The following is a 15,327-nucleotide window of genomic DNA, read 5'->3' on the forward strand; positions in this document are numbered from 1 at the left end:
ATGGTACCATTGAAAAGGACAGGCAGTTGCAGCGGGGCAATGGATAAATGTACAAAAAGGGAGCTTGTCTATGTCCTTGTCCGTGAAATATTGGTTTCTTGTCGACCTTGTGAATTACATAAAAGTAGGATACTCCGAAGTCGGGGGTCTAAGAAATATTTAGAACTGGGTGGCCATTGACCGGCTAGAAAAAGGCTCCGGCTCGCTCATTGGAAGTGGAAATGGAAGCGATTGATTTTGGGCGAACATATTTTCTGAGAAAGAGAGGAATGGAAATTGATTAATTCAAGTTCTTTAAGAGCCTGTTTGGGAGTGATTTTGAGAATTGATTTTTTGATCGTTAGGAGAAAAGTGGGGTTCACTTGTGAGAGAAGAATTCAAATATGACGGTTGGAATAGTAAAATAATAGTCAAAAAATCAATTTTTTGGGAAAAAAAATCGCTCCCAAACAAGATGTAAACTTGTTGATGATTGAACTTAATATGAACCGGGAAGAGTATATAAATGAAGTTGGAATTCATTAAGTGCTCGATTAACAAATCTCTTACAGGAGGAGTGCATAATACCTGTTGACTTTTTTCTTTTCATATTTTCCACATGAAACTAATAGAAGAGAGATTTTTTTGCTTTGACATATTGTTGTAATGACAGTGAACGAGTAAATGAGGGAAGTTGACATTAAGTCAATCCTATTTTTGGAAATTTGTTTTTACTCAAATTTGTTTTTAATCAAACATTTAATGAGATTTACGACTTTATCAAAATTTACTTAAAAATTTAATTTTTAACTAAACAAAAGAGGGCCTAAATGATTACAAGTAGTAGTTTTATAAACAAATGAAAAGTGGTACGAAAGTGTGGATAGTATTTGTGAGTCTTAAGAGATGTATTAATAAAAAGTGATTTGATATATATATTTATAATTTAGTTCATGTTTGGTATAAATTTTATAAAATTCATTTTCTATCTTACATTCACACGATAAAATAATTTTGAAGGTGTATTAATAAGTTTTTTTTTTTTGCTTTAATTGCGTTCTTAGATACAATTTACAAATTTTATTATAAAAAATTTCAATATTGGTACATTGCCAAATGCTTTGATATAATGTCATATGACATTTTATTGAATAGTTTAAAACACAATAAGTTTTTCCATTCAATAATCTAATTTCACATATATATCTGTCAACTTTTATGTTGTTTTCCTTCCTTTTATGTTGTTTTCCTTCGACCAAAGTAGATTAATCCAAACATTTTACATCAAGGCTTGGTTCTAAAAGGCATAATCCGTGGCGATGCATTAAGGTTATAAACAACGCGAGTTTAGGCGAGGCTTAGGTGTAAAAAAGCGTAAAAATGTGTTTTCTTATTTCAATATTATTTTGATTTTTAATAAATTAAAAAATTATTTAATAATTAAAAATAATACTTATTAAATATTTAAAACAGGATTATAAGAACGTTATACATTTTTTCAAAGTTTTCAATAAAAAGATAAGTTTCAAATTTAAATGCAAAATAGTAAATAAATAGTATAGGAACTTTAATCTTATCTAACTCTTTATCGGACACCAAGTCAATATTCTCTTCTTCTTCTAATTCTTCCTCCATGTCTTCCAATACAAGTGGTCGTAATTAGGGCAAAATGAAGAAATTAGCCATTGATAATTTTTTTAACACCACAAAATTTTTAAAAAATAAATAAAATTAATAAAGGATGATAATGCACGCCAATGTGTGCATAATTGCACCTTAGCGGTCAACGGAAATCGTTGACCACAAAATAAGGCGTCAAGCCATTTGACTTGACTTTTTGACTGAGCATAACGACTAGGCAGCGCCAAGCATGCTACACAATTTTAAAAACTCTCAAGTGCTATTCACTTCTAAACACACGCTTGAGAAAGAGATAAGAAGAGAGTGCGATAGCTGAATGGTCAAAATCAATTGTGGAGATGTTCACTAATAAATTATTTATAAAATAATTTTGTCTAAACATTCATATATGGAATAATGTTATTTACAGTGAACACTATTGAATATTCGTTCTATGTGACATACATGTGCCACTTTATCATTTGATACATTTATGTGATAGTTTTTTATTGTTTTATGTATCAAATAACAAAACAACACATATATGCTATGTAGGACGATTATCAATAGTTTTCCTTGTGAATAACATTACTTTTCATTCAAAAGAACTTTCTAAACTAGAGTAATGCTATTTAGGTGCTTAGCACTAATCTAAGTTGCAGCATTAATGACATTAAATTACAGATTTGACTAAAAGAATCGCACAATTTTACATTTAATTAAACTTATTACATAATGTCACTTATTGCTTGTTTGGAGAGGATTCTCTGTGGGATTTGAATGAAAAATTTTGACCATTGGAGGAATACTCCGCAAAATTTGTAGCATTACATGGTAATTTTGAGCTGCAATTGTTGACCGAATATTATAAAATTATCCATGTACCCTTTTGACATTTAATCCATTCTATTTGAATGAAGGGCATTTGTGGTAATTTAGCAAATATTGAGCAAAAATTTGCAGCTAAAAGATGATACCCACATTTCCCAACGGGTCAAATTTTCGTTAAAATCTTGTGAGAATCGCCTCCAAACAGGCGCTTAAAGCCTTAAACTGGTAGTATAACATCAATCTCTAAATTCATACTCTTTATTTTTTAAAATCAATTCAATAAACCCTATATTTTAAATTTTTTTTTTCAAATAGATGGTTGATTTAATTTTTCAAATTTAAAAAACCTCCGAATTATATTTGATTTATTGGTCACTTGATTTAATTTTTCAAATTTAAAAAAACCTTCGAATTATATTTGATTTATTGGTCACTTTCATTTAAAATATATATTAGAAAAGGAAAAGAAGTAAATATTTTTTGAAAAAAATAATTGACTAAAGAGTTAAAAATCGAGAGTTTCTTGTAGTGCGTTAAAAAGTTTAATATCTAAATTTAAAGATACTATCTATTATACACAAAATTGTCTTTTAAGCTTATCAAGCCTTCTGATTATGAGTTTGTCATTAGACTTTGCGTTGGCTAATATTTTGTAGAAACATTGTAGATGCAAATTTGTCTATTATTTTGGATTGTGTGATGGTGACTTGAATCCGTAGTCGCTACTATTTGGGTGCGCACCGCGTAAACTATCGGACTGATGCAATAACCTGCAAACTACGCCAGCTAGTTGATTTATTTTTAGTACGAGGAAGCTTGTTTTAGATAGCTTTAACTTTTGATTTTATTAACAGATCTTTTCGAGAAAGTCATATTTAGATCATATTTCTCTAAACTCTTTTTAATCCGATGAAGCTCTTTAAAAAATTATCCAAACTTGTCAAAAAATATCTTCTTACTTTTAGAAATAACATTCGATTTTTTAAATTCAAAGAAACATTTCGAGACCTTAAGATTGTGATCGAAATCATTTTAAACAATTCCTAGTTTGGTTTTAATTTCTAAATTTGTATTTGCACAACTAAAAGGTGGAGACAAGGACAATAAGAGGAAACGAAATCGTTGCTGCTCGTAGACTTGATATAATATTTTAATTAAGATTTCTTAATTCTTTTAAATATGTAATTTTGGATGTTTACTGTTTACTTATTACGAAAATTTGAAATTGAAGATCTACGCACTACAAAATATCGACTATAGTAAAGAACGGGCACAAATGCTACAATTTTCCAATCCTTAGCCTTACCCGGTCTAATTTGCAAAACTACGCCCTCGTTTGGTCCCATTCTCATTTTTTTTCTCTCTCTTATTTTTAATCACACAATCTTCCATAAAATAATATTATTTGTAAATAAAAAAAATTTCATTCTTTTTGAATAACACATTTAAAAAAAAAAACATTATTCCAACTATTAAAATTTGGAAAGAATGAAGGTCAAACGGGGGCGTAATGTATTTAACTTAAAGGGTAAATTACCTTTGGATCCCTAATCTTCTACGATTGTGGAAATTTTATCTACAGACTTTCTTTTGTAACACCATATCCCCAACCTTTTGAAATTGTACACATGGTATCATGATGGTACAAAAAGAACTCTGATCGATTTTTAGTCTATCTATAAAAGGAGATCCTATGAAAAATGTAGTCGATTCTTTTGTTTCTTTGGGCCACTGGCTATCTGCCGAGAGTTTCGGATTTAATGTCGATATTTTAGCAACAAATCCAATAAATCTAAGTGTTGTGATTGATGTATTGATCTTTTTTTGGAAAGGGAGTGCGTGTGAGTTGTTTATTTCAAGAATAGGCTGGATCCATCCAACTGGACCTTTTTCGGAAAGCGTCCTTTTAGATGTTAAATTTTTAGGTGCACGTGATGTTTAATTGAAAGAATAAAATTGTTCAGATTTTTCCCTTTAAAAATCCAACAACCACTAATCAAATTAGGCCCTGTTTGGAATTGATTAAAATTCAATTTTAATCAAAGTCAAAGTCAAAGTCAACAATCAATTTTAACTACACATATAATGGGTTCCATAACTTTTCAACTACACATTTTCTCGACTTTTATTAAAATCTACTAAAAATCTGATTTTAATCCATATGAAACATGGGCTAAATGTTGCTATTTTTGAATAAATTTACCCTTTTAATCATACATCGTGTATGTATCATGTGAATATTTGATGTCTAATATTCGAGTAATTCAAGACGGGACGGGTTTAGGTATGGAGAACTTCACTAATCCCTAAAATTGCACAATGTTAACGACTTGGGAATATCGGAGCTACAAATAGAAAAATTGAGGACACGAATATCATACTTATAAAAAGTTAGGGACTCTTGGAGGAATTCACCCTAATATATCCTTTTCCTCCCATTTTACTTAACAAAAATTTTCACCTTCCCATTTCGGATTCCCCTTTCCGTCTGGTATTTTCCTTTCTACCATACCAAACTTACGTCTAGATCTAGAAAAAGAGGAACGACTTAATGTAACACTATTACTAAACTTTACTGCGTTTTAAGCACTCTACGCTACACGCGAAACAGCCTACTTTTGCTTGTAGGAGAATCAGTGCCTTTAATTGATTATTGATCATCTGCATTCAACAATCTGTACCGGTGACTGCCACCCGAGGGATTTCAAGGTCAGTAAAATTTAAATCTATTGAATTTACTCTATATTGTGTGAAGTGGCATTATTCTTTGCAAGTGATTATGGGTTTTGGGTCTGATTGCCGAGAAAATGTAGGTTTTGGCGAAGTGGGTTTATTGTTTTTGTTCGTTTTGTTTTGTGTATGTGTGTGATCTGTCTGTCGGCTGCTTGATTGATTAATTTAATGGTTAGTTTTTGTATGATCTGGTACATGCATATATGTTCTCGCTGAATCAATTATATGAATGCGATTGAAGTTTTACTTTGCCATTCCTGATTTGGATCTGACATATGGTGGGCTGATGGGCGCACGCGTTTTTGTTGTAATAACATTTTCAACTGTTATATCATATTATGTGTTTGGTTAGTGGGGAAAGTAAAATTATGGATGGATGTGTTCGGTTTCATGAAAGATGCTTCACTAATGGGGGATATTTTGTGAGTTTTCCACAAAAGCTATTGGAGAACTGAGATCCAACTGTATCTGGCTGGTCTCAATTTGCGAAAATTGTATGGTAAAAGGTGAAGACTCATGCGATTTGATATGCTTAGATCATAATTCATAGTTGAAACAGTTCCCAGGAGTCGACCTGATGCATTAGTCAAGCTTTTTAATCCTGTTTTGACATGAATGATGTAGAGATCTGCATAGTTAACTGAACTAAACTGTGTTTTGATTGCCTAGAAACAATTTGAAGTATGAATTACTAGAAAAAGGATACAGACATATATATCATTAGACAAGCATTTTAGTTAAATCTTAATGGGATTTGCTCGGAAGCAGTTAGGTATCTCTATATGCAACATGATTTTCATTTTGCATGTCATGATAATGGAGTTACTGTTGCTTACTTACTCCATTTCCTCGATATGATCTGTTTAAAAAAGTACAGAGGAAATAGAGCTGGAGTCTGTACAGGAGACGCAGCCACTGAAGACGCCAGGAAATGGTCAGATCCGATATCGATCACCGTCGGCTGCAGAACTTTTAGAATCACAACAAGGCCAAGCCGAGCAACTTCAAATGGAGAAAATATCGCGGCGAACGAGACATGAGACGGTCTATGACAAAATACAGAGATATCGTGGTGTCATACTCGTGATCTTGGTCCCGGTCCTACTAATCACTCTTCTGTTCTTTCTCATGCCATCGCGCAACCCTGCCAGTTCAATGGAGTCCTTTCCTCGCAAGTTCTCTCCGAATCCTAAAACTCAGGGCTACGCTGTGATTTTTGATGCTGGAAGTTCTGGTAGTAGGGTCCACGTCTTTTGCTTTGACAAGAAATTGGATCTTATTCCTATTGGCAAAGAACTTGAGCTTTTTGTGCAGGTAAATTTGCCATGTCCATTGAGTAACTGACTTAATATTTCTTTTAAATTTTATCGAAAAAAATGTAAGGATGCTCTAAATCTTCTTCATTGTGTGTAGCACACCCTCCCTCTGCTATTGGGCACTAGAAAATGCCCATTTCTATGTATTTATAATGTTATATGCAGTTATGCTTTGTTGCCTCCATTTATTGGTACATTGTGCTTAAATATAGCTCTGAATTATTGTATGGCTCCTTGGAGAGGCAGTAACTTACATATAAATGGTTGTTTTTCCATTTTTATTGTCTGTAGTGTTGAGCTCTTATTTGCAGAGGTGATGCAATCTAGTAGAGCTAGTAAGAGGAGGAAAAGCGACAAAAGTTAATGTGGGCTGATGTGATTACAAAAGATTTAACTTTATTTATTTAGTAATGATTGACGGAGTGGCATAAAATTATATACATGATCTACCCACAGATTTAGTGAAATAAGGCTTAGCTTCTTGTTGTTGTATGTATAGCAGTAGCATTGAGCTGTAGGGTCAAACTTACAAGAATCACTGTTATACGAGTATGTCTGTATATTTATGAGTATATAAACACACACATTTTATCCACGTATATAAATGCACAAACATGTGTAGACACTTTTACAACTCGGGGTCATAGCAAAAACTAGTGCTTTAAAGCTTCTTCTTTTTATTTTCCTCATCCTCTGTGTTTCTCATGTCTCTGTCTACTTTTGATATTGTAGAAAAAACCAGGTTTGAGTTCATTTGCAAAAGACCCCAAGGCCGCTGCTGACTCACTGCTAGAGCTACTAGAGAAAGCAGAAGCTGCAGTTCCAAGAGATTTGCAACATGATACACCAGTTAGAGTCGGGGTTAGCATTTTTCTGCTTCAGTGCCTTTATGTCATATAATTTTAAATTTTTTATTTCTGCGCCATTCATATGAAATCCTTATTCTGATCTCTACACAGGCAACTGCAGGTCTTAGGCAACTAGATGGTGATACACCAGACAGGATACTGCAAGCAGTGAGCTTGATTCATTTTTTAGATTTTTCCCCTTTTTCCCCTTTTTTTTTTTTTTTTTTTTTTTTGAGGTTTCAATAATTATTCACTCAAAGTTCCTTGCTAAAGGTAAGGGATCTTTTGAAGAACAGAGGCACATTCAAGTCCAAGGCAGATTGGGTCACCGTTCTTGATGGAAATCAGGAAGGTGCTTATCAATGGGTACGTCAATTCTAAGATAAATTATTCAGGTGCCTATATTACTTTTGGTTTCCAAACTATTCATAATGAAATATATGTGCTTCTCTCTTTTGGTACACTTCGTAGAGAACAAGAAAGAAGCTTGAAATGTCATTGGTGAGACGGTTGATAATATTTGTGAATAGATCCCAGATGGGATAGGATCAGTACTTTTCATTCCACGTTCTTGGAAATTATAGCCTGTTCTTGTGTTTGGATTCATTCTTTAGTATAACTTTCCAGTTTCTATCTTCTAATTTTAGTCCAACTTCATTTAATTTTAGTCCATGCAGAAACCAATTTCAGTGTCTTTAGGAATCGGATTTGACAGAAGCACACTAGATTGCTCTGCTTATTTAATACTACGTAGAATAACAAAAGCGTCAATTGTTATGAAGAAGTGAAAATCTGTGGCAAATAATACATAAATTTCTGTTTTGTTGAATGGCAGAATTATGGAAATAGTAACTAATGGAATAGGATGTTGCCTGTGACTGTGAAAGGAAAAGGAGGAGATGATAAAGAAAGAGTTGTTGTTTATGATGTTACTTAAAGTTTATTAGAGTTGTTTACTTGACCTGCAGCAGTACTACATGTTGACATATTTAAGATATGGCCTTATAATTTGAGCTACTAGTATCAAATTCTCAGCCTCTAGAGATATCTCCGTTCAATTTTCATTTTAATACAACCTAAAAGTTTTAGGGTGACAAGTTACAAGAAAAAAGGTTCAAACATTTAGTCTTCAACGAAACTAGATAAATCATCAAGGAGATAGACATGGTGGAGGCAAAGGGAGGAGGGGAGGATAAGGAGGCATGACTTTACTTGAGAACTGGGTGAGGGAATAAGAAGATTCACATATCTCCAAAGGTTGTGATGTTTTCTGTACTAAGCTTCTTGAGGTTATAAATGACCAACGTTTTAACAATGAGAAAGTGTCTGCCACTGTCCTTCAAATAGCAAAACTGGATATGGGAGCTAGTTCTGAAATGGTTACCCTGTCTCAATACTTTTTTCTAATTATCCAATAAGTTGAGCATTTGGAAAGATAGTATAGAAAATTCTGTTTTCGAATTTGCTCCAGAGTCTCCCTCCACTAAATCCACATCTTTTGTTCCCTGCAGAGCTCCACATGATCACATCACACCATTGTAACGGAAGAGCTTTTCTTCCTCCACCCACTGGCGGAGGGAGGTGGGGGCTAGTGGGGTCAATCTGATTTTTTATTTTATTTTATTTTTCATATGAATTTTTGTTTTTTGTTTTTTACTTTCGATATTGCACAAAGACTCCTAAATCCATCCCGAGGCTTTTCTTCCACCTCTCCTCTCCAATCCTCGGATAGATTGTGGCACCACCCGGGGTATTTCTGTGAGTCCTCGGAATGGGATGATGCCGGAAAGGATTTTTATCCGAACTTTTGTGTTTGAGAAACTTTCCTGCAGTTAAATTAGGCCCCTGCTGGTATCAGGTCATGGATGTGCCACTGCCTCCATCTAGTCCATGTGGGAGAAAAAGGCCTCTCTTGACAGCTCCATAATCCTTTATTCATCTGTTTGGAATATCCTTTGTAGAAATAGGCATTGCTTACTCTCTATAATTCAATATAATCATGTGTCTAACTAAAACATCAAATGAAGATGCACTCACGTGCTAAAGCATTTTCCCATGGCTGATGAGCTTTACTTTTACATTTTAAAGTGAGAGAGATTTTATTTTATTTTATTTTATTTTTTTTAATGGGTGGGGGGTTGGTCCAGAGAAGATTCATTGATGGAGGCAATTGCCATTGTTAAGCTATACTCTTTAAATGGCATGGAAATTGCAGTAGACTGGCACACAAGTAACATGGATCGGATTTTTTAAAAAAAATTGACTTATCATTCTTTTATTACCAGTGTCTTTGGAATTGTTTAGAATTTTTTCATGTCCTATGCAGGTGACAATCAACTATCTACTAGGGAATTTGGGTAAAGAATATCCGTCTACCGTTGGAGTGGTTGATCTTGGAGGTGGATCTGTACAAATGGCGTATGCCATCTCTGATGCTGATGCTGCAAAGGCTCCTAGGTTATCAGATGGAGAGAATACTTATGTGCAGGAAATGTATCTCAAGGGTAGAAAATATAACCTTTATGTCCACAGGTTTATCTCTATCTCTCTGATAAATCAATATTCGTACTTTGTAGAGGATGACTTCCTGGAATAGCCTTCTACCTGCTATGTAACTACCCTGACTTGCTAAAATGATTGAGCTTGTCATTCCTTTCTTTAAGAGTATATGTTTCTTATTAGAATTTGCTCTTTCTTATAGAGGAAATTGTCTTATATGCCCTTCTATATTTAACTTTTGACATATATAATTTGATGAACAGTTACTTGCTAAAAGGATTGAGCTTGTGATTCCTTTCTTTAAGAGTATATGTTTCTTATTAGAATTTACTCTTTCTTATAGAAGAAATTGCTTTATATGCTTCTCTATATTTAACTTATGACATATATAATTTCATGAACAGTTATTTGCGCTATGGCTTACTGGCAGCACGAGCTGAAATTTTGAAGGTTAGAAAATCCGGCAATCTCTGCATCTTGTCTGGTTATGATGGTAAGTTTGTTCTTGTTCTCCTGACTTAACTTTAAATGTTGGGGCAGAAGGGTTCTCTGTGTGTGTGTGTGTCTAGCGAGTTGATGGTGTTATATTCTCACAAATGTTAGAGATACACTTACATCAATGAACCCTAAATTCCTTGTAAGCCCTACTAAAAAAATATTCCTATAGTTTACATTAATATTATAGACCCTAAAAGGGACCATAAAAGTGAAAAACAATATTCGCTTTGCCCATGCTTTGAATGGAGTGACATGAAAGAGCAATGCAACACACTACATACCAACCACTTAGTAAAGCGGCCAAACAAGCGATAGGACTTATTATTGCTTCCTCTTGTTCAATTTGTAAGGTTTCTTTGTGACATAACTGTTACATGTTACATTTTTTATATGTGAATGTTGTAATGTCAGAAAAGGGAAAGCTTTATGCCTTAGAGGATTACAATTACCAACTAACATGAAACAAAGTCATCAAGAAAGTAAATCCAAGGATTATGTAACTTTTCTAGATTAGATTGTTTATTTACACATGCTCTTCTCTGCTACATGGCTAAGGATCTGGAATTTGGAGGTTGTTGAAAATTTAAAGCAATCATTTTTTTATATAAATAATTCATCAACGGTAAATTCTTTTACCAAAATAAAACTCTTCATAAATTATTTCGGCTATATTGCTTGTTTGGCCGCTTTACTATTTAGAATCCCTTGTCCTGGCCAATGCGAGATAATTGACATGGGGGTATCTTAATTGGCAAAGGTCCCTTTTTGGGCCCCTGTCTCTCACTAGCTTGAAATGGGAATAGGTTCCATGAGTAACTGCTGAAGCACATTGCTTGAGGGCTTTTTTTCATTGTAGTTGGCTTCCTCGAGCAAGTTGATAAAAGTACTTCTATAATAATGAATTAATGGGTGACATATTCAAGTAACTCTTTGATAATAAACAATCCTTTGACCATTAACAACTGGGGGAAAAAAACTGAAGTTTAAGTTTTATTTTTTATTTTTTTTATTTTTTACTCAAATTATGCAGAACGCTTGTGATAAGAGTGTTAATGGCTTAGGCATGTACTTCTGTTTATATATTTAAACTAGATTGACTTTATTCTGCTTCACAAATTTGTTTAGATTGTGCACATATAACAATCAAGTTGATTGCTCACAAGTCAATCATAATAAAATATGGATTCGTCGATTACGATCATATCACTGAGACAAAAGACTCAAAACCATCCGTTTGGTGTTCTTTCAAATAGAAGTCTTTGTCTAGTAGTGGAAGTTTAGCAACCTAATTTTGTGACCGTTCACATGAGCTTTATTTCACTTATTGCACTTAGTATTTTGTCCTCTTATTTTATATCAAAACTATTAGCTAGTCCTAATTTTTCTTATTGCAGGAAACATCTTTAGAAATTAGCAGTATTTGTAACTTTTTACTATTATTGTGGCCTTTTTTACTTTCTATAATTTTGATGTTTGGCAATAAAGTTAACCCTTATGGATCCACTTATATTTTCCACACAAGGTTCGTACAAGTATGGAGGAGTAGAATACGATGCATCTGCTGTCTCATCTGGTTCAAGCCTGAATGCATGTAGAGAAGCAGCTAATAAGGCTCTTAAAATTGATGAAACTACATGCACCCACATGAAGTGCACTTTTGGTGGGGTGTGGAATGGCGGAGGAGGGGATGGTCAGAAGAATCTGTTTGTTGCTTCATTTTTCTTTGATCGAGCCGCTGAGGTAAAAGAAGTTTCCTTTTTAGATGCTCGCAAAAGTTCTACCAATTTATGGTTTCTTCTTTCACAGCTTATTTAGTAAGCAGCACCGGGTGGGACTGGACAGTACTATAAACGAGATTTTACTTCTTTTTCTTAATTATAAGATAGTCCAGCCTTGTTGACTTCTGTATACCTTGCACATAGGCTGGTTTTGTGGATCCAAACAAGGCTGTTGCTAAAGTCCGTCCAGCTGATTTTGAGGATGCAGCCAAAAAAGCATGCCAAATGAAACTGGCTGACGCCAAATCTAGATATCCTCATGTCGATCCAGATAATTTACCGTACTTATGCATGGATCTCGTCTATCAATACACACTGCTCATAGATGGGTTTGGTAAGTGATAACACTACGAACTGTTTGATAACTCACATCTCGAATTCACGTTGCTTAATTTTATGGTTGATTCATGTTTGATTCATGTTCATTAAACAGGTCTTGATCCAAAGCAAGAGATTACATTGGTGAAAAAAGTCGAGTATCAAAATTCGCTGGTTGAAGCAGCATGGCCACTAGGCAGTGCCATTGAGGTCATGTCATTGAAGACATGATTGTAAGTGACAAATAGTTTAGTTGCATGCAGTTTTTTTGCATCTCCGGTTCATAAGTAAAGCGATCTACGAGTTGAGAATGCTGCTGCTGCTTCCAATAGATATTCTTTCGTGTAGGCTCGTTATCAATTTTTGAGTTTTTGCTCACAAAGGATAGAATTCAATATTCATTTTACTTCTATTACATTGTTGAATATGCCAATTAATTACGTGAATGAATTATTTGACTGTGATTGATTTTCTATTAGAACTACAAGAAATTTGTTTTGATATCCTATAAATTTTAGCTCAATTTTGTGATGTGGGATTGGTATTACAAAATTTCTTCAGGTTTATTAAGAAATTAATCAAGGTAGTAGCCTACATATATGTGCAAGTGGTTTTGTCCCTTTACAATGCCAACGTGTTTTTTCGTAACGTTCATATATGAAATGCTAACCAGACCATGCCATTCACTAAAATGAAATTCAAGATTTGTTCCAGCTTCTCGAGGGATTACACGAAAATGTATTAGAATACTCGATTGATCACTGACTGTTCTTAATGAAATGATGGTATAAAATGTTGTGACTTTGTGTTTAATATTGTGGTGAGCCATTGGATGCGAAGTAGATTTATAAAATTTTAATTTATTATAAACAGTTTCCATTGTATCATGAACGAAATAAATTTTTATTAACACCTCGAATCTATTAAAATTTGGGGTGTATAATAAAACAATTCTGGCTTGCCTTACGCAATAGATTTATATTACAGATGTTTTCTGTTTCAAAAACGATTTCAAATATTTCTAATGAATTGAATGCATAATTGATGATCTAAATGGTTGAAATCGATAGCATCGATTTTATTTTGGGAGGGAAAAGCAGGAAATTTTATTAATCAACATCACCGAGAATGATAGGCGATGAAAACGTGGGGTACAATCAACCCAAATAGAATGTACTGAGGTAGTAGGAGTAAAAAGGCAAGCTGATGTGCCGATTTATTCCTGAACCGGGGAATATGCTGGCAGAGAGCGACTCCCAACGCCTCTAACAGACCCAAAATATCGAGAGGACTCCAGCATGAGGTTCAAATGTAGGACTAATAGGTAGGGGCAAAGCCAGGAATTTTAGCCAGTGCGGGTAAGATTTAATTAAGGTCGAACTTTGAATTTTTGGGACCCCAAAAAATCCTATGAGTTCGAACCCTTAAATTATTGTATTCGACGTGCATTCAATTTCTTCTTAAGTAGTCAATAAAACAATAAACAATATGAAATAGCATGATTGGAACTTATATATATATATATCTTAAAATGTAAGGGCTTGAAGTTCAGTGCAGGCAAATGCCTGCATTGGACCTAAGGTAGCTCCGCCTCTACTAATAGAGAGAGGCTTTACGCAACCCAAAGATAGTTGGACTCGAACCTCAAGAAATGTCCAATATGTTGTCCATTCAGTCAAAACTACCCGGTGGCAGATTTAGTATGAGCACAGTGGGGTCAACTGCCTCCACACTAAATTTCAAGTTCAAGATTTTCAAAAAATTCCTTAATAGTTCTCAATTTTGTCCCACAATTAAGGACTCAAACCTCGTCTAGCCAACTGTGCCCTTTTCTCCCTCATCTCACACTTCCACCACACAAATCTCGCATGATTCCATAACTGAAGCCAATGGAGCATCCTACGAGTATGATAAATTTATCTGTTTGAATCTAAATAACGACTTCTTAGAAAAATTCTTTTTTTTCTTTTTTCATTTCGATCATTAAGAAAAGCCCTTTCAAAAATGTGTCGAGAAAAACCAATTAATATCAAGTAAATTAAGGAAGTAACCCATATAGACTAAAGACTGTTTTTAAAGACAAAATTTGTCAAATAAAATGAATCTGCAAAACTTAAATCTATAGCACCACTCAACTGCCACTTGGGCACAGCATCATCCACAACTGTGGATTGAGGCCAAGTCCAGAAAATTTCTCGCTATTGACAGAATCAGATACCATTACACAAATAACTCAAGATAAGAAGAGGTCTTCCGCTATAATGACAGAAAACTTGCAACGAGTTTATAGTCTCTGTTAAAGATGATGGAAGGAAACCACCTATTACATTTACTACACTCGGGAAAACAGCACCATTCGACCCGGTAAGAATGCACATAAAGTCTGCTAGTTGACCGAATTGCCAGTTGCTATCTTCTCACTTTTGGATGTCTCCAAAGCAGCAGCCACAGGGCTATTGCCAACAGGTATCCTGTCGATGGAATCACCAGCACTTCTTGTCACCTCTGCATCGACCACATTCATTGAGGTGGTCGTGTTAGGGGAATTTGAACCAGAAACGCGTTGATCAGATTGCTTTGGCTTATTCAGGGCATTGCAATGTGGGCAGTAGTAAGTTATGTAAGGAAAGTCCTCTTGCCTAGCAAGCCCTGCAAATATTTAAATGTAGAATTGAGTTAAGTAAAATTTGAAACAGTTAGATCTAAAGTTACTTCCATAAATTCATTTTACCATTGTGCATATGACAGTTTCCACATATAAGTGCAAAAGATTGTGTCGGATCCTCTCCCACGAGCAATGCCGCAATTCGAGCAATCCATCCGCCATCATGTGTGCTTGAACCTGTTTGATGATGATGCTCCACAATCACCTGTTGATGCTCAGAAATATGAGGACTCTCCAATTCT

General features: G+C 34.4%; 2 protein-coding genes across 3 annotated transcripts in view; one reads left to right on the plus strand and one right to left on the minus strand.

The window, feature by feature from the left end:
* Positions 1-4,886: 4,886 nt before the first annotated feature.
* On the plus strand, positions 4,887-12,921 carry LOC111372549 (apyrase 2-like). 2 transcript variants are annotated; one of them, XM_022994897.1, is made up of 10 exons: positions 4,887-5,139; positions 6,041-6,477; positions 7,212-7,340; positions 7,439-7,495; positions 7,601-7,693; positions 9,654-9,859; positions 10,231-10,319; positions 11,847-12,064; positions 12,247-12,436; positions 12,536-12,921. In XM_022994897.1, the coding sequence occupies exons 2-10, from the start codon at positions 6,172-6,174 to the stop codon at positions 12,649-12,651; spliced, it is 1,404 nt and encodes a 467-aa protein (XP_022850665.1). In that variant the 5' UTR covers positions 4,887-5,139; positions 6,041-6,171; the 3' UTR covers positions 12,652-12,921. The 2 variants fall into 2 exon arrangements, with proteins under 2 accessions (XP_022850665.1, XP_022850666.1); XM_022994898.1 differs by having other exon boundaries at positions 4,889-5,139; positions 6,036-6,477.
* Positions 12,922-14,490: 1,569 nt separating this feature from the next.
* The window catches only part of LOC111372543 (uncharacterized protein At2g24330-like), an 11,146-nt gene continuing 10,309 nt past the window's right edge, over positions 14,491-15,327 (minus strand). Inside the window, exons 2-3 of the mRNA XM_022994892.1 lie at positions 15,152-15,325; positions 14,491-15,069 (exon numbers count right to left, since the gene is read on the minus strand). Of these exons, the coding sequence (XP_022850660.1) occupies positions 14,807-15,069; positions 15,152-15,325 (437 nt within the window). The 3' untranslated portion in view covers positions 14,491-14,806. The remainder of the gene's footprint in view (positions 15,070-15,151; positions 15,326-15,327) is intronic.

This window comes from Olea europaea, unplaced genomic scaffold, assembly GCF_002742605.1.
Source record: "Olea europaea var. sylvestris unplaced genomic scaffold, O_europaea_v1 scaffold101, whole genome shotgun sequence".
Taxonomy (NCBI): domain Eukaryota; kingdom Viridiplantae; phylum Streptophyta; class Magnoliopsida; order Lamiales; family Oleaceae; genus Olea; species Olea europaea.